Source organism: Hylobates moloch, unplaced genomic scaffold, assembly GCF_009828535.3.
Source record: "Hylobates moloch isolate HMO894 unplaced genomic scaffold, HMol_V3 SCAFFOLD_11, whole genome shotgun sequence".
NCBI lineage: Eukaryota > Metazoa > Chordata > Mammalia > Primates > Hylobatidae > Hylobates > Hylobates moloch.
The window spans coordinates 29,869,796-29,890,962 of NW_026652286.1; the positions used below are offsets into that span (position 1 = coordinate 29,869,796).

At 47.0% G+C, this 21,167-nt stretch overlaps 1 protein-coding gene across 3 annotated transcripts in view; it reads left to right on the top strand.

Annotated features, from left to right (window-relative positions):
* SERGEF (secretion regulating guanine nucleotide exchange factor) overlaps positions 1-20,729 on the top strand; it is a 249,901-nt gene extending 229,172 nt beyond the window's left edge. For 2 of the 3 annotated variants that reach the window (XM_032166484.2, XM_058446759.1), the window contains one exon: positions 15,243-20,729. In XM_032166484.2, coding sequence (XP_032022375.1) covers positions 15,243-15,571 — 329 coding nt within the window. In that variant the 3' untranslated portion in view covers positions 15,572-20,729. The remainder of the gene's footprint in view (positions 1-15,242) is intronic. The other variant, XR_009215669.1, reaches the window with a different exon arrangement.
* The last annotated feature ends 438 nt before the right edge of the window (positions 20,730-21,167 follow it).

A 21,167-nucleotide genomic window follows, 5' to 3' on the forward strand; every position in this document is an offset into this window, starting at 1 on the left:
GTGGGCAATCCCAACAGCAGAGGGGAAGATGGGGAAGGGAACAAGTGTCCAGTGAGCATGTGTCATGTGATGGAGTCTGTGCTGGGAACTTTACATATTCGTTTAGAAAAACGCAGGGAAAAGACGATTGTCCTTATTTACAGATGAAGAAAACAAGAATTAGGTATATACAGTAGGTGACAGAGGCAAGATCAAATCCAAGCCTGTCTGGCTCCAAAACTACTGAGCAGCAACAACTCTCTCCCAGTTCTCTGACCCACTGGGTGAGGACTTGAGATATATACTGCCCAGCTGGCTTTCCTTCATCCCAGGAAGCAGAGGCTCAGCCTACAGGCAGATGGATGGGTGCTCATTTGAAGGGCTGGGATGGACTAGGCTAGGCTAGGCCTGCCAGGACAGGGTTGATCCTAGAGGTGGAGGTGGTCTGTTCAACCCCTAGCTCTAATAACTCCCTTCCTCCATAACTGAGGCTGCAGCCGCCCTACAAAATGCCTTCAGCATGGGCTACCCTGACTGCCCTGCCACATGTGTGGGTGTGCACATACAATATGGCAGTTGCTTCGGATTGGTGATTCCAGTGGATGGTCTGCCCAGCACTTTGATTTGGGTTCCCCTCAAGGGAATGAGCCCCTCCTGGGGCAAGTAACAACTCTTCATTGCTAAAACAAATATTTATTGAGCACCTTTTATATACCCATACCTTTTCTAAGTGCTGGAGATATAGCAGTTGAATTAAATGAAATGTTTGCTGTCATAGAGCTTTTCATTCTGGTGGGGAAACAGACAAACAAAAGTATATGATAGGGTATTATGTGCTGGGAAGGAAAATTAAGCAGTGTAAAGAGAATGAAAGGATGAAATTGGGTGATCAGGGAAGGCCCTCTAAGAAAGTGCCATTTGAATGATGCCCTGATTGAAGGGCGGGAGGGAGGGAGCCATATGGTTATCTGGGGAGGAAGGTTCCAGGCAGAGGGAACAGCTGATGCAAAGGCTAAAGCTGGAAGCATGACTGGCCAGTTGGAGGAAGAGCAAGGAGACCAGTGTGGCTGAAGAGGAGTGGATTAGAAGAGGTGAGGATGAGAGTGGCAGCAATGGGTATCAGAGAGGTAGCTGGGACCAGATGGTATAGGACCTTATAGGCTAAGGTCCAGACTTGGTATTTTCTTCTGAGCTAGAATGCCATTGAAGGATTCACACTCCGAGACAAATGTGCCTTGCCTCAGCCTCAAAGTCTCTAGCGCCCTAGTCTGGGAGGGGAATCTGCCACTTGGGGCTGAGCCCACAGGAGGCTGAGTAGTCCTAGGTGGAGACATGTATAGTCATGTAGGGAGGGAGCCCAGTGGACCTCACCGGGCTTCCTTATCTTCATTTGTGTATTTATTCTTAGAACCAATATTTAAGGGTCTTTCAGGGCTGCCTCATTTTTGGGTGGCCTCATACTACTTGGGAATTAGATGTCCCAAAGAGAGTCTGGCTGCAGGGTCTCATGCAAACACTGCATCCTCTGGGAATGCCACTGCTTCTGCTGACAGCTTGCTTCAGGAGAGGAGCTCTGTGCCTGGGTTTCCCAGCCCAGCAGTCCTGGCAGCTCACCAGGGTTAGAGAAGAATGCTACTTCCAATGGGAACAGTAGGAGAACTTGGGCCAGTGGTTATAATGATCTGAAATGGTAATTTTCCTTTCAAATATTATGTGTTTTTTTATGAAGTAGGGACATTCACAAAGGCAATTTATATTTATTAGCCCATGTAGTATGTATGCATCCCAGTGAAGCACTTCATTCAAGAAAAACAAAAACAGGAGCTATAATTTAGAGTGATAAAGGCACCAAATTAGGCCCCATCGAACCATAAGCACAGTGTTACCTCTTGAGCTGCTCACCTGGTAGCCCCTACCATTTGTCATTCACACGGTTTCCCAGGTGTCAGGTTTATCATCTCTTAGGCTCGCCAGAGGTCTGTATTTGGGGAATGCATTCACTCATTCATGTCTAATAGGCACTTACATTTTAAAATGTCCAAAACAGAACTCCTGATTTTCTCCCCCAAGCCTATCTCTCCTCCAGGCCTCCTCAACTTCATAAATAGCACTACCATCCACTCATTGCTCAAGGAATCAGTTTTAATTCCTATCTCTCTGTATATATAATGTATCGGCAGGTCCTAGAAATCCTATCTCCAAAACAGTTTATAAATCCATTTATCTCCATCCCCACTGCTACCAGCCTACTTCAAGCCACCTTCATGCACTGCCTGGTTCTCTGCAATGCAGTAGCCTCCTAAATCTGCTCCCTGCATTTTGCCTTTGTAATCCAGCCTTCAGAGAGCAGCCTTTTCAAGTGTAAATCAGAATTTGTCATTCCCTGCTTAAAACCCTCTCTAGCTTCTCAGCATTCTCAAACTTCTAACTCCTCACCTGGCATCCCAAGGCCCTGCTTCCCCTTCAATTTTTTTTTTTTTTTTTTTTTGAGACGGAGTCTCGCTCTTTTGCCCAGGCGGGAATGCAGTGGCACTATCTCGGCTCACTGCAAGCTCCACCTTCCGGGTTCACGCCATTCTCCTTCCTCAGCCTCCCCAGTAGCTGGGACTACAGGCGCCCACCACCGCGCCCGGTTAATTTTTTGTATTTTTAGTAGAGACGGGTTTCACCGTGTTAGCCAGGATGGTCTCCATCTCCTGACCTCGTGACCTGCCCGCCTCGGCCTCCCAAAGTGCTGGGATTACAGGCGTGAGCCACCGCACCCGGCCTTCCCCTTCAATTTTAAGGCCTGCCTCTCCCTTGGCTCACTTGGCCCCAGACACACGTGGTCACCCTCCTTGCTATATCTGGAACTGGCAAAACGCCTTCCTCCTTCCAGCCTTTGTATTGTCATTTCTTCTGCCTGCCAAGTTCTTCCCACAGGTATGGCTGGCTCCTTCTTGTCCTTCAGGTCACAACTCAGGGGCCACATTATTGGGGAGGACTTCCCGACTACCTGCCCTTCTAAATCATATACAGATTTTTTTATAACTCATATTACTAGCTGCATTCTGTTGAATTGTATGCCTACTTGCTTGTTGTTTCTCCCATTAGAGTATAAGCCCCTTGAGGACAGGGACCTTGTGTGTTGTTTGGTGCCATATTCTCTGCAACTGCTTGAATATTATAGGCACTCTATAACTATTCATCCACTCATTTATTCTGCAACTCTGGCAGATGAAAAATAAGTACGCAAAACACAGAGGATTTTTAGGGCAGCAAAACTATTCAGTATATTATAATTAGGTGGATCCATGTCATTATACATTTGTCAAAACCTGTATAATGTACAACACCAAGATCATCCGTAATATAAACCACCCACTTTGAGCGCTAATGGTGTGTCAATGGTGCGGGATGTTGGTGGGGAAGGCTATGAAGTAAGTAGAGGCAGGAAGTATTACGGGAACTGTCCATACTTTCTGCTTAATTTTACTATGAACCTACATTTTCTCTTAAAAAATAGTCTATTTAAAAGGAAAAAAATTCGTTAATATATATTAAAACTATTAACCCATTAGTTTTTTCCTATTTTGTACTGTAATAATTTTTATTGACATGAAGTTTAATAAAATTTTACTGTTCAGAAAAAAAAAAGATAAAAAAGCGAAAGACTCTCTTCCCTTGGGGGTTTGATCCATCTCAGGAATTAGCCACTGCCTGGTCTTCCTGAGCAAATCTTTCCAGAACCTCACCTCCCTGCGCTGTCACTGTGGGATGAACGCTCAGCTCTCTAACCCAGCACTTGGGTTTTGTGGGAGCCTAGTTGATGTGTACAAAATGAATTGAACGGAATTAGGCATAGCACCAGACACAGACCAGATACTAAGTAGGTATAATATTTATTCAGTGATTGGAACTTCTAGGGAGAATTCTATCTCAGATTTGTGTCATCCGTCCCCATGTGAACTCTAGTACCCTAATCTTCCTGCATGTGGATTCTTCTGGACCTGCCACTGGATTCCAGAGCAGACCTTCTTACTACCACCTCCACTATTGTCCTAATACCCTAGCTTCCTCTTCTGCACACTGGTGATTCCCAAACAGGCTTGAGGAGAGCAACGTAAGGAGGCTCTGGTGGTGACCAGGCTTTAGGAATGGCAACAGTGCAGCTGCTCCTGGGCCAAGAATGGCATCCGTTCCTCCACCCCTCTGCTAGTGCCCCTCGGAGATTGGCATGTTCATTTAATAAGATGACTTTTAATGGAAACAACCTGAAAGTTCCCGCCAGGTCTAAAACACCAGCACACGGGCCAGGCCAGATAAGAGATAGGAGAACAGGTCCTCCAGAAACTGTTTAGGAGTTTATGCGGGCCGCAGGTTCAGCAAGGGGAAATGGACTTGGCCTCCAAAGCAGCGAATGTGGCCTCAGGCTAAGCTAACAGAGGTGGAGCCTTGGGGACTACGTGTGCATCTTGGTGGGCTCTTCATCTCTGGACCTTAGCCAGCTCTGGGTACCATACTTCTAGAGGGATGATGACGACAGAGAATCTGCTGAGGGGGCCCTGGTAGGCAATGGGGACAAGCTACTAGGTCATACAGAGGGAGGAGGTATCACCAGGAGTGAAGAAATCTTGGAGGACAGGAGAGCAATACCTGCAGGGATTCAAATCCGAAGGTGCTGTGTGCATGCCCTTACTGCTCCATCTGCCAGGGCCACCTTTCTTTTGGCAGCACCAGGCTCCACAGCAGACCTGCTGGTCCACAGCCTCACTCTTGTACCACATCACAGGGTGTGCTTGCTTCTGGACCTCTCCCAGCCTGTTTCCTCATCCACAGAGTGTGACCAAAATATCTTCTTCCCAGAGCTGTTAAATGAGATGGGTGATACAAAAGCCCGTAACGCCATATGTGATCATAGTAGGCCCTCAAGAGGGTTAGTTTCTCTTTCTGCCCCCTCTCCCAAGGCAGCCAATAAGCCCAGAAAGCCAGCAGTTCTGAGAGAACACAGAATTCAGAAAGACAGTCTGTAGGGAGGATTTCAGTTGTTTATAAAACAGGCCAACATGTTTCCACCTTGTAAGTTCTAAATCTGTCATCATAGCTCCCTAGATCTAAGAATAGTCACCCACTGGAGCCAACGTGCCACAGCACGCTCTCACTGCAGGTGACTGAGGAAATGTGTCCACAGCAGCCTCAGCAGCCTCCTACTCCTGGGGCTGGGGGTGGGGAGGGCTGGCCTCTGCCTGTCCCAGCTTGGCTGTTTCTGAACCACACCCAAATGCAGTTATCTCTTCCATGCAGTGTTGATCCAATACACGCCTCACTGGGCTGCTGTCAGATGAGGTGCCTGCAGTGATGCCAGGGGGTGGTTGAGAGGAGCAGGGAGGTAGGCCAGTGGGGACCTTTGGCATGGAATTGCCCCACTGTGGGCCTCAGTTTCCTCCTATGTAAAGGGAAAGTGATTGACAGAGAGAACTGGGCAACCTTTTGAGGAATGGGGTTCTAGAAGGGGTTCCAGAGCAGTCCTAGCCTTGCAGCTTAGAACCAATCAATTCAACACACTTATTTATCACTTGAGCCAACGCCTTTCTTTTGTCTGGTTTGAAGGAGCCAGCCTGGGGAGCGTGTATCTGCCCACTCTGCTCTTCTGTGTCCACCTTCCTTCTCTTTCTTATACACTTCCATATCCACTCACACCACCACACAAGTTCTCCAGGATTGGAAGGACTTTTGGTTTGTCTCAGCCCAGCCTCTGCCCACTGTGGGACTGCCCTGGGGGCTCAGGACCTGTGGCAGAGCACCAGCTATGTTCCAGAGCAGTCTTCCAGTCATTGCAGCGTTCTTCCTGATAGCGAGCTACAATTGCCATGCCCATGGCTGCTGCTTTCCACATCCATGTGTTCCCTTTTGGCCCTCTAAGAGAGAACAAGCAGCTCCATTCTCTCACTAGCCATTCATTCATTTGTCCTTTCATTCACACAACAGCATTGAGCGCTAACCTATGCCAAGCACTGTTTCAGGTACTGGGATATAGCAGCAAACAAAACAGAGTACCTAACTCTCAAAGAGCTTGTGTTTGGTCAGGAGAGAGAGATCATAAAATAAATAAACTGTAAAAAAAAAATGAAGAAAAATAAAGCAGGTGAAGAGATAAGACGGGAGTAAGGGTAGACTGCTATTTCATATAGAGTTGTCAGGGAAGGCCTCTCACATAAGGTGGGACTTTCACAAATACCTGAACAACATGAAGGAATGAACCTGTGGCTATCAGGGCCAAGAGCATTCCAGATAGCAGGAACAACAAGTGCAAAGGTCCTGAGGCAAGTACTATTTGAGGAACAGTAAGAAAGTCAGTGTCACTATGGTGATGTTAGCAGAGTGGATCATGATAGAACATGATGTCAGAGAAGGAGCTGGAGACCCGCTGTTGTTTAATCTGAGTAACAGAAGAAGCCACTGAAGGATTCTAAACAGTGCAGTGCCTTGTCTGACATAGGTTTTAACACAATCACTCAAGTTGCTGTGTGGAGAACAGAACATACAGGGAAACAGAGGCAGCAGAGAGACCAGTTGGGCAGCCCTTGAGGGGTGATGGGGCTGGTGAGAAGTGTCCAGATCCTGGCTGCATTTTGAACATTACCTTCCCAAAACCCTTTTTCCACAGGCCCTCCCCTTTTCTTAGCTGGTGGATAGCCACAGCCTCCTTGCTGGCCTCCTTGCCTCCAACCCTCACCTCCCATCTACTCCTCTCACCTCATTCTCAGGGCTGCTGTGGATCTTGGTGTGAAGGGGACCCGGGACCCTAGGCCTGTCTATTTTCCCACATACAGCCTTCTCTGAAGCAATGTGGGCCACAAACCCGAAACATCCCCAGAGTAATCCTGTGGGTGAACAGCCCCACTTCCTCATTCTGGAATAGCTTCTTCCTGCTGCCTCAGCTCCTGCCTCAAGGGTATCCTTGGCCCTGGAGAGTGATGGATGGACTAATTCCTGAAAGGGCCTGTTTTGGTCCATGTTTTGCTGCTATAACAGAATACCACAGACTGGGTAATTTATAAAGAAAAGAGATTTATTTAGCTCAATAAATGGTTCTAGAGACTGGGAAGTCCAAGATCACAGGGCCACATCTGGGGAAGACCTTCTTGCTGCATCATAACATGGCAAAAGGGCAAGCAAACATTCAAGAAAGAGAGAAAAAGAGACCAAACTCCCACGATAATTAGCCCATTCCCACAGTGACAGCATTCATCCATTCACGAGGCCAGAGCCCTCATGACCTAATTGCCTCTTAAAGGTCCCACTTCTCAACACTATTGCATTGGGGATTAAGTTTCCAACACCTGTACTTTTGGGAACACATCCAAACCATAGCAGGGTCCAACACTGACAGTGCCTGTGTCCTCTGCCAGGCCCAATAGGACCATCATCCTCATGGCCATTCTCATGGCCATTCTCTGCATGGCCTCCTGGGTCAGTGTCTCCTAGGTCATCCTCTCCTCTATGCTACCTCCGTCCCTTAGAAATACTATTATTTTTAAAATCATCTCTGTGTTACTGTTTTTTAAACTATTTGAACAAAACGAAAATGAGGGTCACCCTTCCCCCATTTCTCCCTCTCTTCGTCAGAGACTGTTCTCAATTTGGGATGTATTCTTTTCAATTTGTACATATAAAAATATATAGGGGCTTTGCATAACTTTATGTTAAAAAAAAGTTTTAATATGTAAGGATCCTAGTCTGAAGGGGGCCCTGGCTTTTTGGAATCATCTTCTATTGATGAATGTTCTTGAGGCCCCCCAGTCTTTTGCAGTTGCAAACAGTGCTACAGTAAACACCACTGTCCATGCCCCTTGTGTACACATGCCATCATTTCCCATAATTGTCTTTTCCCATGGCTGTCTTCCTCAGTGGATGGGGACCCTGAGGGCACAAACTGAATTTTCCTCTTCTCTGGGTCTTGTATGCAGCACAAGTCCTAAACCAGAAAAGGCACCCACGTGATGAAATAAATGGACTCAGGTTGGGCAAGAGCATGGCAGTGTGAACAGCCTGGGTGAATTCAGGGAGCCAACAGCAAGCTTGTGGGGCTGGAACACTGTGTTGGGGAACAGGGGTGATGAGAGACAGACTACTGAGGGCCTTGGGAGCCAGCTAAGGGGCCTGGACTTGGTCTCATGGGTGCTGTGGAGACAGGAAATTTTCCATGGGAGGACCTAGACCAGGCTGTGTTTCTGCCTGATTTCTCCCACCCAGGCCAGCAGCCTCAGCGTAAAGGATAGGGCAAGGGATGTGAGGACCTGATCCCCTTTTTCCATCCTGCTGTTGCCATTGAGACCCAAAGCACTTTAGGAGGCCCACTTCTGGGATTCCTCACTCCCCATTCCTTGCTCACAGCAGGACCCTAGGGACAATTCTACCAGTTGCTGCCAAAAGGATGGGATCCCTATGAGCTTGGGTGGCTAAACACTCAGAAGTGTCTCCCAAACTTACCCTGCTCCAAGGCCCGCCCTGTCCTTCCTGACATGCAGCAGAATCCAGAGCCCTCCTCTCTATGAGGGCGCTCAAACCTCACCCCTCCTCTCCGTCAGCCTGGTAGCGGAGAAGAGCAGTCCTGACTGTTGATCTAGGCCTACGCGTGCTCTTGGAGAGGAGGAGACAACATGGACCATTCGCTACCTAATTTCTTGTGCCTATCTCTCCCTCCCCTTCCCACTGCCCAGCAGATGCAGAAGGGGGCAGGGCCTCAGCCCCAGCGCTCACAGGGCTCAGGGAGATTTCTGCTCCTCTGCATGGTATCTTTCTCTCGCCAGCTGGAGTTCTTGCCTTCCATTACTTCCTGTGTTCCCATAGGTGGCCTGTTACTCTGTACCTTTTCTTAATTACCTGGGAAGCAGTGTTTTTGCTAGAGAGAACAGTATAATATTAAATAGAAGAGGGCCTGGAGCCAGACTGTCTATGTTCGAATCCAGCTCTGCCTCTTGTTACCTTGCACAAGTCACATCATCTCTCTGCAAAATGGTGATAATATTAGATTGCACTTCACAGGTTTGTTGTGAGGATTCAGTGACTGAATATTTGCAAAGTGCTTATCACAGGGCCTGGCATATACCAAGTATTCAATGATTCTGTTACCATTTTCACATGGTTTGGAACTAGTGAAGGCGCCTGAGATTTGGGAGTCCTGGATTCTAGTCCTGACTAGAATAGTTGTGTGGCTACAGACAAGTTATTTTACCTCTCTGAGCCTGGTTCTTCATCTGTAAAATGGAAGTAGTAATACCTCCGAGGGTTGCTGTGGAAATTAAGGTGACATTTTTATGAAACTGAGAAGCACCATCCCTAGGTCGCAGCCCTCATGCTCATGGTCAGAGGTAGTGGCTACAACTCCAGCTATCGCATCCACATTCCCAGTGACAGGATGGAGGAGGGACAAAGAAGAAGGAACAAAGAGTGTATGCCATCTGTCTTTTAAGGAAAAGTCCCATAAGCAATTACAGAACATTTCAGCTTGACCCTCACTGATCACAGCTAGCTGCAAGAAAGGTTGGGAAATGTCTTTATTCTGTGGTTCAGGAGACAACCAGGAGGCTCTGCACACATGCGCAGGTGTTTATTCCTCCTTGGCAAGGTCCTCCAGCAGAAATGCTGTCCCCTTCCTAGCACTGGGCTGCGGTCCCAGCACCATAAGGCCCTGTGAGGACTTAGTTGCCAAGAAGCTCGGGCAGGTGCCACAGACCTGAACAGATTTGGATATTGTGTCCAGCTTGTGCCAGGGACCCTGCCAGTCCTGAGGTTCCGTTGCCTGCAGGGCTCTTAGGCTGACGCAAGTGTGGTGGGCTGTGAGCTCCATCACTCGTCACAGCCTAGATTGAGCCCTGTGAGCAGGAGGCCTGAACTCCAAGGGCCTAGGGAATCCCTCTGTAAATATGGGGCTCTCCACCCAAGGCTCAGCCATGTGCCCTGGGATCAGTAAAGCAGATCTCCATCAACCAGGTGGGATTCCGGTGTCTTCAAGGACCTGACAAGTGCCAAGCACACTGTAGAACCCTCTGTAAAGCCAGGGATCATCCTCTAACTTACCTGTTTCAAAAACTGGACGTTCCATGTTCCGTGTAGCTTAGGGAGAGGCTTTGTGTAGGCCACTCTCCTTCCTCTTACTTCTGTGTGAGAACAGCCTGCATAGTAGCATCTTGCTGAGTCTGGAGGGCCTTGCCAGCTTCATTGTGCCCCTGAAAAGGTGGCCCTAAGTGAGGTTAGGGGGTGAATGAAACCTATTCTAAAATGCTGGAGGAGCTTATTACTGAAAGATGTCCTGCTGCAAGTCCTTCTGTTAAGGGGATAACCAATCCTTTGCTTTCTGAGTTCAGCATCCTGGCTTTTTTTTTTCTATAGGCTTGTTTAAAGTGTTTGGAAACCCCAAACTTCCTATCATTCTACCCTAGACCTTCTCATCTGCCGCTGCCCCTCCATCTCCTCTTTGCTGTTTGCCACTGGTGTGGCTTTCCTTGCCCTTTCCTCCTCTTCCCATGATCTGCTTTCCACATGGGTTTGAGCTGTTACTGTGTCAGGCATAGTGCTGGGGCATTGCTCCTCCTCCTGGCAACCCTATGAAGTTGGTGGGGACCTACATACCATTATCACACAGTTGTGTGGTAAGGTGGGACCCAGGACAGCATAGCGTAGTCCATAGGCCATAGTCTATAATATGTGTGGAGCAGGGGATGGGAAACTATGACCAAATTTGACTTGTAGCCTCTTTTTGTGTGATGCTGCAAGCTAAGAATGGTTTTTAAAGGGTTATCAAAAAGAATACATGACAGAGACCTAACATGGCCCTCAAACCTAAAATATTTCCTATCTGCCCTTTATAGAATAAGCTTGGCAAGCCCTGGGATATAACATGCAGACTTTAGCACAGATTCTGGAGCCATCCTGCCTGGATTCTAGAGCCTCTGTTTTATTCTCTCTAAAATGAGAATAATCTGTAAATTGTGGCTGCCTCACATGGTTGTTAGAATTAAATGAGATAAAGTACACAGAGCACCTAACCTGAAGTCCAGCTTTCTTTGGAAGTACTACGGGGGGATATTACTGGGCCTTTACCAGGCTTCTCAACCCAGTGGGCGTGAAAATCCTGGCTCTAGGCCTTTGGCTACCCCGGTCCCAGGCGTAGCTTCCTCAGAGTGTGTTCCCTTTGGCTGGAGGAGAGGGACCTGCCAGCTCCCCACTGTGCTGTGTCCTGCTGGTAGGTCAGCTCTGCCTTCCTCCCACCCCCATCCCTGCTGACTGTCAGCTGGTGCCACTCACCAGGGCCGGGCACAAAGCCCATACCAGGTGCTGAACTAGGGGCAAAGGTACCAAGCCTCTTCCACTGTCCCTACCTCGTGCCTCAGCTCAACCTGGCTGGAACTCCTGCTTAACTGTAGGAGATGTGGCCTGGGGTTCATCCTCTCTGTATGCGCTTCCGCATTTGTGGGCCAAACAGGCAGACATCTGTGTTTCCCTAAACCCAAGCTTTTGGCCAGTGATTGCCTTCCTACTAAGGGAAAGGGAAGGGAAGGGCAATCCCGGGGCCCAGCCAGCTACCCTCTTGATAGAGTGGTCTGCAAAACAAGTTTTCAGTGGATAATGAGTTAAATGTAAAGAAGATTTAAAAATTCAAATCATTGAACTATCAAAAAGAAGTTTTTACTATGTAGAACCGTACACTTATCAAAAGACTGAAAACAAAATTTTAAGTCAAACTGACAAAAAAATAGTAATGCTAAATATAGCAGAGAAAGAACTAATATTCTTAAAATCAAAGTCTTTCAAACAACAGAGCTCTTAATAGGTAACAACAGCAATAACAAACATTTATGTAGTACTATGTGCCAGGTACCATTCTGCATCTTTTGCATATACTATACTTACTCATTTAACCCTTGTAAACAATTCTAATAAGGTATTACTGTCCCCATTTAACAGATGAGAGAACTGAGATATAGAAAAGCTAAGTAACTTGCTTGAAGCGGCACAACTAATAAGTGGCGAAGCTGGGATTTGAACCCAGTCCATCTGGCTCTTGGGCCTGAGTACTTAAACTCTTCTGTACGAACCAGGAAAAGGATATGAAGCAGATAGTACACAAAGGAGGAAATATGAATATCTGATAAACATTAGAATTATTTTTCTGTTTCAGTGGTAGTCCAAAAAGTACATATCAAAACAAGAGATACCATTTTTGTCTTCAAATTAGGAAGATCTTTCAACATTATAATACTATTAAATACTTGCAGTCCTAGAGTAAGACAGAGATTCTCACAGATTGCTGAAGTTATATGCAAGTAGCCTTTCTGAAAAGTATTCTGGCAGTACTCAAAACAGTACTCAGGCATCTCACAAATGCCTATACTCTTTGACCAGGAATTCCCATTCTAAGAATCTAATTTGAGAAAATAATTAGAGAGACAGACAAAGACTCATGCATAAAGGTGTTCATAGCAATGCTATATAAAATAATGACAAATTAGAAACAACCTATGGATCTGATAATAGAATGCAGGTAAGTAAATTGTTTAATCTTCATAATAGGTAATTAGGCAGCCATTATAAATAAATGTGTGTAACAAAAGACACCATAAACTAAGTGAAGAGACACAACACAGACTTCTGGAAGAAGATACTTCCAAATGCACATAACAACAAAGAATCATAGAAACAAAATAATACACAAAGAATACTTGCAAATCAATAAGGAAAAGGCAAACAACCAAAGAACAAAACAAAGAATGTATATAGACAATTCACAGAAGAGGCAACTTAAACGGGTAATCAACATAAAGCACTACTGCTCCATCTCACTAGTAGTCAGGGAAATGCAAACTAATTGAATGTACTCATGAGAATGGCAAGAGTCTAAAGGTAAGACATAGGGAAACAAATTCATATCTATTGTTATGAGAATATAAATGTCTAGTCATTGGAGAGATATTTGGCCATACTTCCTAAAAGTAAACATGCTTGCATATACATGCATGACTCATATACTCCCAGGGATCACCCTGTACAAATAACAGTTTGTACAAGGAGACATGTTCAAAGACTTTCATTGCAATACTGTCTATAATAGCAACCATATTAGTATTGTTGTTGCATAATACTATATATTTTCAGTTGTTGTATAATAAAACAGCAACAATGATATTATTAAATAACTATCCATCAGAAGGGACATGGGTAAGTGAAATATGATTTATACATAACGGGATACTATGCACGGTTAAAATTAAAATAACTGAACTAGATCTGTAACTACCAGCTCAGATAAATTTCAAAAACAATGATGAGTGTAAAGAGCAACTTGCAAAAAAAAAAAAAAATATGTGAATGATTCTATTTGTGTAAGTCTTTAAAACAAACTAAAAAGATCACAATATTTAAGGACACATCTATGTAGCAAAATATAAAACCATGCAAATGATGTATACCAACTTCAAAATAGTGGTTACTTCTGGGAAGGAGGGTTGGATAGAGGGACAAGAATGGGAGGTGGGGCATAAACTGTATCTTTATGATTTTTTTTAAGAGAAGGTTTGAAGCAAATATGGCAAAATGTTAGCTAATGTTCTTAATCTGGGTGGAGATCTGCGTCTTTCTATTAAATTATTTTCTGTTCTTTAATGCATATTGAGAAGAAAATTATTTTTAATTTACTTTTTTGTTTGTTTTTGAGACAAAGTCTCACTCTGTCACCTGAGGTGGAGTGCAATGGCACAATCTCAGCTCACTGCAACCTCCGCCTCCTAGGTTCAAGTGATTCTCCTGTCTCAGCCTCCTGAGTAGCTGGGATTACAGGCATGCACCACCATGTCTGGCTAATTTTAATTTACTTTTTGAATAGTTTACAATCCATGGAGAAATATTTGTGCTACAATGTTAAAAAGCAGGACAAACATATATACAAATATTTATAAATTTCACAAATTAAAGGGTTGAAAGAGATATCCAAAATATTGCTAGTAGTGGCAAGGGCAAGATTCTGCAAGTTTGTTTTCCTTACACATCCATGTTGTCCATTGTTTCTTTTCTTTTCTTTTGTCATGAAGATATATTATTTTTATGTCCAGAAGATTTTTTTTAAACAACCACAGAAAAACGTGAGTGAGTTTAGACCTAGGACAGTGTCTAAAACCTAGGAAGACATGTTATGATGGGTGAGCTGTTGGAGTTACCTGGGCATGAATGTTGGCTTGGCCACTTTCTGGCTGTATGAATTTGTTCATTTTTGTATCTATTCAGTAAACACCTATTGAGCACCAACTGTGTACCAGGCACTGTCCTAGAGATACAGCAGTGAAGAAAGTATACACGCTTCTTCCCTCACCACAGAGTACAGTCTAGTGAAGAGGGGACAGTAAACACATCACCACACAAATCATCCCTCACTACAGAGTGCCAGGTCCTCATGAGGGAAGAATACAAGGGCAGTCACGAGAATCTGATTTGGATTGGGTGGCCAGGGACCCTGGCCTCTGAGCGACAACTGGAATGGAAAACACGAAGCGGTCTGGAAGCCCAGTAAACTGAGGGCTTTGGGAGATAGGAAGGCCCTACTGGACATATTTAAGGAACAGAAAGAAAGCCAGAGTTCTGGATGCAAAGAGGGAAGGGAAGAGTTGTGCAGGGTGAGGGCACCAAGATAGTCAGGAGCCAGATCACTCAGGCCTCACAGGCCAAGGGGAGGCCTCCTTAAGGACCGTGGAAAGTCACTGAAGGGTTTTAAGCAGCAGAGTGACACGTGATTAGATTTGCAGTTGTCGAAGATTGCCTTGATGCTCTTTGAAGATCAGGGTGGATGGAGTGAGCAGCTGGGTTAGTTAGTTGGCTGTTGGCATGGCCCAGGTAAGAGAAATGGTGGCCTGGATCAGGCTGGAGCTGGCTGAGGAGGTGGAAAAATGTGGGGAAAGATTTGAGATGTTTTTGGAGGCAGAGTCAGTAGGTCTGGTGATGGATTATATATGGTGGTGACAGTAGGGAAGGGCCGAGGAGGAAAGCCACGCTTGGAACATGAGCAGTCGTGAGTTTTGTGGGAATGGGAAGCATGCCTCAGGGGCGGGAGGGCAGCTGCCCTCGGGGAAAAGGAAGGAAGTAGGGATGGGGAGGATGCCACCATGTGTCCTTAAGCTTTGGTGTCTTCCTGTGTGAACTGGGGTTTATGATAATACCTGTACCCTCAGGGTGAATGTTTCAGCTCTATTATCCAAAACCTCTTCTACAGCAGTCTTCCCTCTCCTTCACAGGTGGAGTGTGTTACTCTTGGGGCTGGAATGAGCATGGCATGTGCGGAGATGGCACTGAAGCCAACGTCTGGGCCCCGAAGCCAGTGCAGGCTCTGCTGTCATCATCAGGACTCCTTGTAGGCTGTGGGGCTGGCCACTCCCTGGCCCTCTGCCAGCTACCAGCTCACCCTGCATTGGTCCAGGACCCCAAGGTCACCTACCTTTCCCCAGATGCCACCAAGGACACTGAATCTCAGGAAGCCATGGACAAAGAGAGAAACTGGAAAGAAAGACAATCGGAAACTTCAACCCAAAGCCAATCTGACTGGTCCAGAAATGGGGGACTATGATAGAGAATCTTTAATAAAGTGGCTTTTCCCACCAAAAGCCTTCCCAGAGAATTGCTTTGTTGGGCTGTGGGGTTGGCCAAAGAAAGGCTCAGGAGGCAGTGATGGTTGGGCTGACCACAAACCAGAATGATGGCAGGCTGCTTGCCCAGTGCCTGGGACTCAAGGAGACAGACATGCTTTCTACTCAGCAGAGGAGAATGAGGGGTTAGGTCTTCACTAAAGATATGGAAAGCTAATACACCGGTAGGAAGGCTCCAGCCCATCCCTGCCTGGTGGAGATAGAAAACCCAGTTCTATGTCCTTCATTATTTTGGCCCAGCAGCCTTCAATTCAGCAAAACAAAGGGTTCCTGGGCCATGCCTAGAGCAGCCCCTCCTGGGGTTTTATTTTTAAGGCCCAGAGCCCATGGTTTTCTAGTTCAAGGATATCGAGGTACCCTGATCAGGTGACTGGATACTTAAACAGGAAGGAGCTCTTATCTTGGTGACTGGAGGCGAGGGCGAAGGTTCTGGAGTAGGGGTGGAGGGGAGTAGAGAGGAGTATGTGGAGGAAGAGTCAAGACTTCTGGGAAGACCCAGTAGAGGAAAACCTTAGGACAGACAAGAGAGGCTAGAACCAACAAAACTCTCAGAAGATTTGTCTTCATCGGAGTCAGCCAGGACGCTGGAGCTTGTTTGTGTGACTATAATTGCTAAAATATATTGTTTCAGATGAGGGACAGGCCACAGCATGTGAAGGGGAGTCTGTAGGGATAGCAACGTCAAAGACTCTGACCCCTGACCGTCTGCCTCCCAAGCCTTAGCCTGTGCAGGAAGAGGGCCCTCAGGTAAGGTGGAGACCAGGCCAGATCCCCATTCCCTGACTTCCCTGTGGCTCTGGGGGACATATGACCTTTCTTTCTGCTGTGACTGGCAACAAGTCTTTTGCCAGAGGACCTCAGAGAATGGACTTTCTCTGGAGAACGGTGTGGCAGTGTCACCAGCTAGGCAGCCCAGGTCTGTGACCCATCCCATGCTGCCTCCTTGTGACTCAGAATGAGTCTGTGAGGGCTGGGCTGCAGTGGCTTCAAGTTACAAAATCCCAGGATACCAAAGTTAGAGGCCCTTGAAAGACCATCCAGCTTAGTGGCCGTCACGCTGCATCCTTTAGAGCCGTGGGAGTCTCCTGAGAACTCAGTGGCCACCCTGTGCGTCAAGGAGGCCAGGTAGATAGAGGTCCAGGTTCCCCCGGCCCTGAGACACACATTTTATTCCAAACAGCTTTAGTTTTTCTCTATATTGGGCTTTCACATAACATTTCGTTTGACAAGAGGTCCTTGAGAAAGTTTAAAAACCACTGATTTTATTCAACATTTTCATTTGTTCATGTGGGAAAATGGAGGCCAAAAGAGGGGAAGGGACCATCTCAAGGTCATAAACCTCACTACCAGGCCAGGGTCCTGATTGAGAAGTGACCCAGCTAAGTCCTTGAGTGAGGCAAGGGTGCGATGGAGAGTAGCCCTAGGACCAGGAGTGAGTTCAGCTCAGGAGAGGAGGATGAGGACAATCTTGAGCTTCCCAGGCCTGAACATAGAGACCACTGACAGCCATAGACTGACCTTGAACATCATGCATGGAGTCCTCTCAATATTGCACCCTACAAACATGGCTGCCCTGGCCAGCAAATCCCTTGGTTCCCCACCTCTCAGGACCAATAGAGGCCAGTACAGTCTCCAAGAACTTGAGGAATGGGAAGAAGGATATCTCCATGCACTCGGAGCTTGACTTGCCAAGGTGACCAAACAAACCACAGAGATGGAGCAGTCAGATGGCCCAGAGGTGACCCATACTGGAGCATGCCCAAGGACACTGGCCCACCACCCACTGTCCTGAAGGCCTGTATCAGACACACAGGCCAGAAAGCAATCCCACACCGGATAGCACTCAGGCCCATACTGCCTAGACAGTTACCACTCACAAAGAACCAATGCACTCTCTCTCACAAGGTTCCAGTTCAGCGCTCCCTCCTACCTCTTTCAGCACCTGCTGGAAGAAACCAAAATCCCAAGGCCTCTGCTGCTGAGTCCTAATGCCTCTCCCATGACCTCCTTGTGAGCACCAAAAAGAAGTGTCTCAGAGTTCCTTCCCAGCCTGAAACAGGATCAGGTGGTGCATTAGCCCCTGAGCCCTTTGATGCAGAACCTCAGACTCTCAGAACTGAGTCAAACCCTTCTTAGAAGAGACAGGTGCAGATTTTGATGCAGAACCTCAGACTCTCAGAACTGAGTCAAATCCTTCTTAGAAGAGACAGGCGCAGATAATCCACATGTGGAAGAATGAATGGCTGTTGGCACTAGAAGACATCATAGACCATCCCGTTACCTTGAGTTCCTCCATTTTTGCCTTTCCCGACAGCAGTGTTGGGCAGATGGGCGCTCTCCATGCTCCTTCACTGGCTGAATCTGATGAATGTCTGAAAGCACTCATCAGTAGATGTCCAAGCCCCTCATTCCTAATAGCCTGTGAGCTCTTTGAGAGCAAGAGACCAGGTCTTGGTCAATTTTGGAACCCCTTCACCAAGGAGGGGTCCTGGAATGGAGGAAGTGCCCAATAAATGCCCATGAATTAACTCATCAGTACACCCCCACGCACCGCGGAGGGGAGGTTAAATGTGTGGGCTCTGATCCCCTTGTCACTATTCATCCTTTAACTTTTAGCCCTTTTACAAATATAACCATTTGACAGTCAATTTATGACAACATCATTCACCTGGTAAGCTAATGTGCTCTAACAGCTGTGGCTATTTGAGAAAATACTCATTTTTAAAAACTACTTTTTTTCAATGAACTAAGTGAATCAGTCTTCATATTCCTCCTGTGTGAGAAGGAAGGGAAAGAGGGGAGCAGGCCCCATTCTCTGCTCCCAGGTCGTTGGCCTAGCCTCTGGAGTGATGGTTGAAGGTCGAGCACAGACCAGATGTTGGTGGGACATCTCCATCCCTAACTACCATACTCACCCTCCCCTCCTGATCACAAGTACCCCATCATCCCTTGACACCCCCACCACCCTTGGCCCTGGTGGGTTGTGAGGGCCATGAGATCAGCCTTGGGTGAGATTGTGCTTAGGAATGGTGAATCCAGGCCTAGGGCTCAGGCTTAAAGCCTTCTCATCAGCCCCAGGCATCCACTACTTCTGGGTGAAGTGATTTCGTGATCAGTTGAAACTGGGAGTTAGGGAGTTCGTTGGGAAACTGTTGGGGGCAGGGGTGATAGAGGGAGGGCGCAGGTCCATGCAACTGCTACAAGTTCAGAATTTCAGAGTGACTGCAGTGCGGAGGGAGGAGGGAAGAGCGGCTGGTGAGGCAGTGGGCTTTGCCAGCTAGTTGAAGGAGCTGAAACTCCAATCTTAGGGCAATGGGGTGTTTAAGCAAGAAAGTGAGGTTGGCCAGCTGCGTGTCGGGGAGGCTTGGGGCAGGATCAGAAGTGGCTCCCTTCTGTCATATTCATGGAATTTCATGAAGGAGGGCAGGAGACCAGGTCCTGAGGTCCTGGGATTTAGGACCAGCCACTCTAGTGTTCCTATCATTTCCACCCCTAATGGCCAGCCCCTGAAGGCCTCAAGTAGCTTGAGACAATTGTAACCTGAGCTCTGGAGTCAGACCACCTGCGTTAAAACCATGGCTTCGTCACACATTGGCTCTGTGGCTTTGGGCCATTACTTTACCTCTGTGCACCTTGTTTCACCTCTAAAATGGGGCTGTTAGGTGATGGTGAGCTGTCATTAGATAATGTGTGTAAGATGCCCGCATGTAGTAGATGCTCAATTCATGTTAATTCCCTTTCCCCATTAGCTGCTGTGTCCCTGGAAACCCATATTCCTAACGGCTTTTTGCTGAGTCCCACTTTGAGTCCACCAGGGCCCTTCTTTGCTGGTGGATCCCTAAGTAGAGTGGACATTACCCTCCCTGCAGCAGTGGAGGCTACTTGGCTTGTGCATCCTGATGCTTATGAATGGTGGTGGCAGCCCTGGTAGAGGCCCTGGGCAGAGGCCTGACGGTACTCACTACTCCACTGACCCCAACCCCTTGTTTCCTGGACTGCATGGGGCATCAGGAAGTTGAGGCCAATGCCTGGAGACAATGAAAAACTGTTAGATGAGAATTTGATACACACTTGAAGCTTCCCACCCACCCATCTGATCATGGACTCATGCCATGCTGGGAGGCATCAAGGGAACAAAAATCAGGGGAAGACTGACACCTATTTGTCTGTGGCCCTGGGCAGATCCCTCCCTTCTCTGGGCCTCATTTCCTCATCTGGAGAATGCTCATAGGTTGACTATCATGACCATTGTGGACTCTTTCCACCTGACCATTCCTGAAGTCTCTCATGGATAGAAAAGAATTGGAACCCCAAACCTCCACTTTGCCACCAAAGCCAAGTGAACAACCCAAGACAGTCAAGATCCCTAGGAGAAGGCTTTACCCCTCCCAAGATGCCTCCAGGCCAAGAGAGGGGTATGTGATGAGGGCATCCATCAGACTTGTCTTGGCAAGGGTGCTGCTGGGTAGGGCACCCAGATCTGACAGTCAAACCTTACCTCTGGCTTCATCAGAGTCAAGAATGGCCCTAGAAGTGAGGTGAGCATGGTCTGCATAAGGGGCTGGGAGCTCTAACATGGCCCGATTCAAGGACCCATCAGTATGGCATGATTCATGGAGAAGTTTCCTGGTCAAGTGAACCCCCTAGAGGATGTGCTGGTTTTAGGTCCTTATAAGCCCTGTGCCTTTGAAAGCTGCCTCCCTCCCCTGACCCAACAGGATCTGCAGCCCAAGGGGCCACCCTGCCCAACCAATCTGCAGAGGACAACTTTTTCCTTAGGGCCTGACTTTCCCCCAGCAAGAGGACAAGCACCTTAAGGTGGATCCTTGAGACCAGAGCAGCCAGGGCCCAGGTTTACCCCAGCCCAGCCACAGGGGACCAGAGGCCCAGACCAGAATCACGACACTGCCTGAAGGCAATAAAAACCCAAATTCATGCTTCATCTGAAAAGTCAATTTTTTATTATTGGGGGCCAGGGCCCAGGGAGGGGAGGTTGTTGAGCTAAAGCATCATTGCTCTCTTTCCAGGAAATGTTGTGAGCTGCAGTGAAAGCTTGAGATGTTGCATTTTTTTCAACTCAAGCATGTGTTTTTCAAAAATATCATCCTTCCCCCCTACCCCACTAATTTTAGAATCAGACCAAAGCCAAGCTACTGTCCTCTGTTTCTGTTGGGGAAAATACTATATTTATTCGAGATGCAGAAGTGTGTCTCTGCAAACCTCCGACTGCTTCAGGAAAACAAATCTGCTTTAGACTATACAGAAACCATGATACAAAATTTATTTCATGCTAGAATCGCTTTGCATAACATTGGGCATGCAGGTTTTTACTCTGAAGTACTAAATTGCATACAATGCCAGGTTGTGCCTTAGTAAAGGTGGAGGAGGGTGCTCCTCCCATGGTCCTGATCTTTTGGTGCTCTATATCCTGGTTTTAATGGAACACTTGGAAAATCCATACGGTGGTGATTATTTACTATGAACAATTTGTTATGAAAGCTGGTCACACTGGATCTA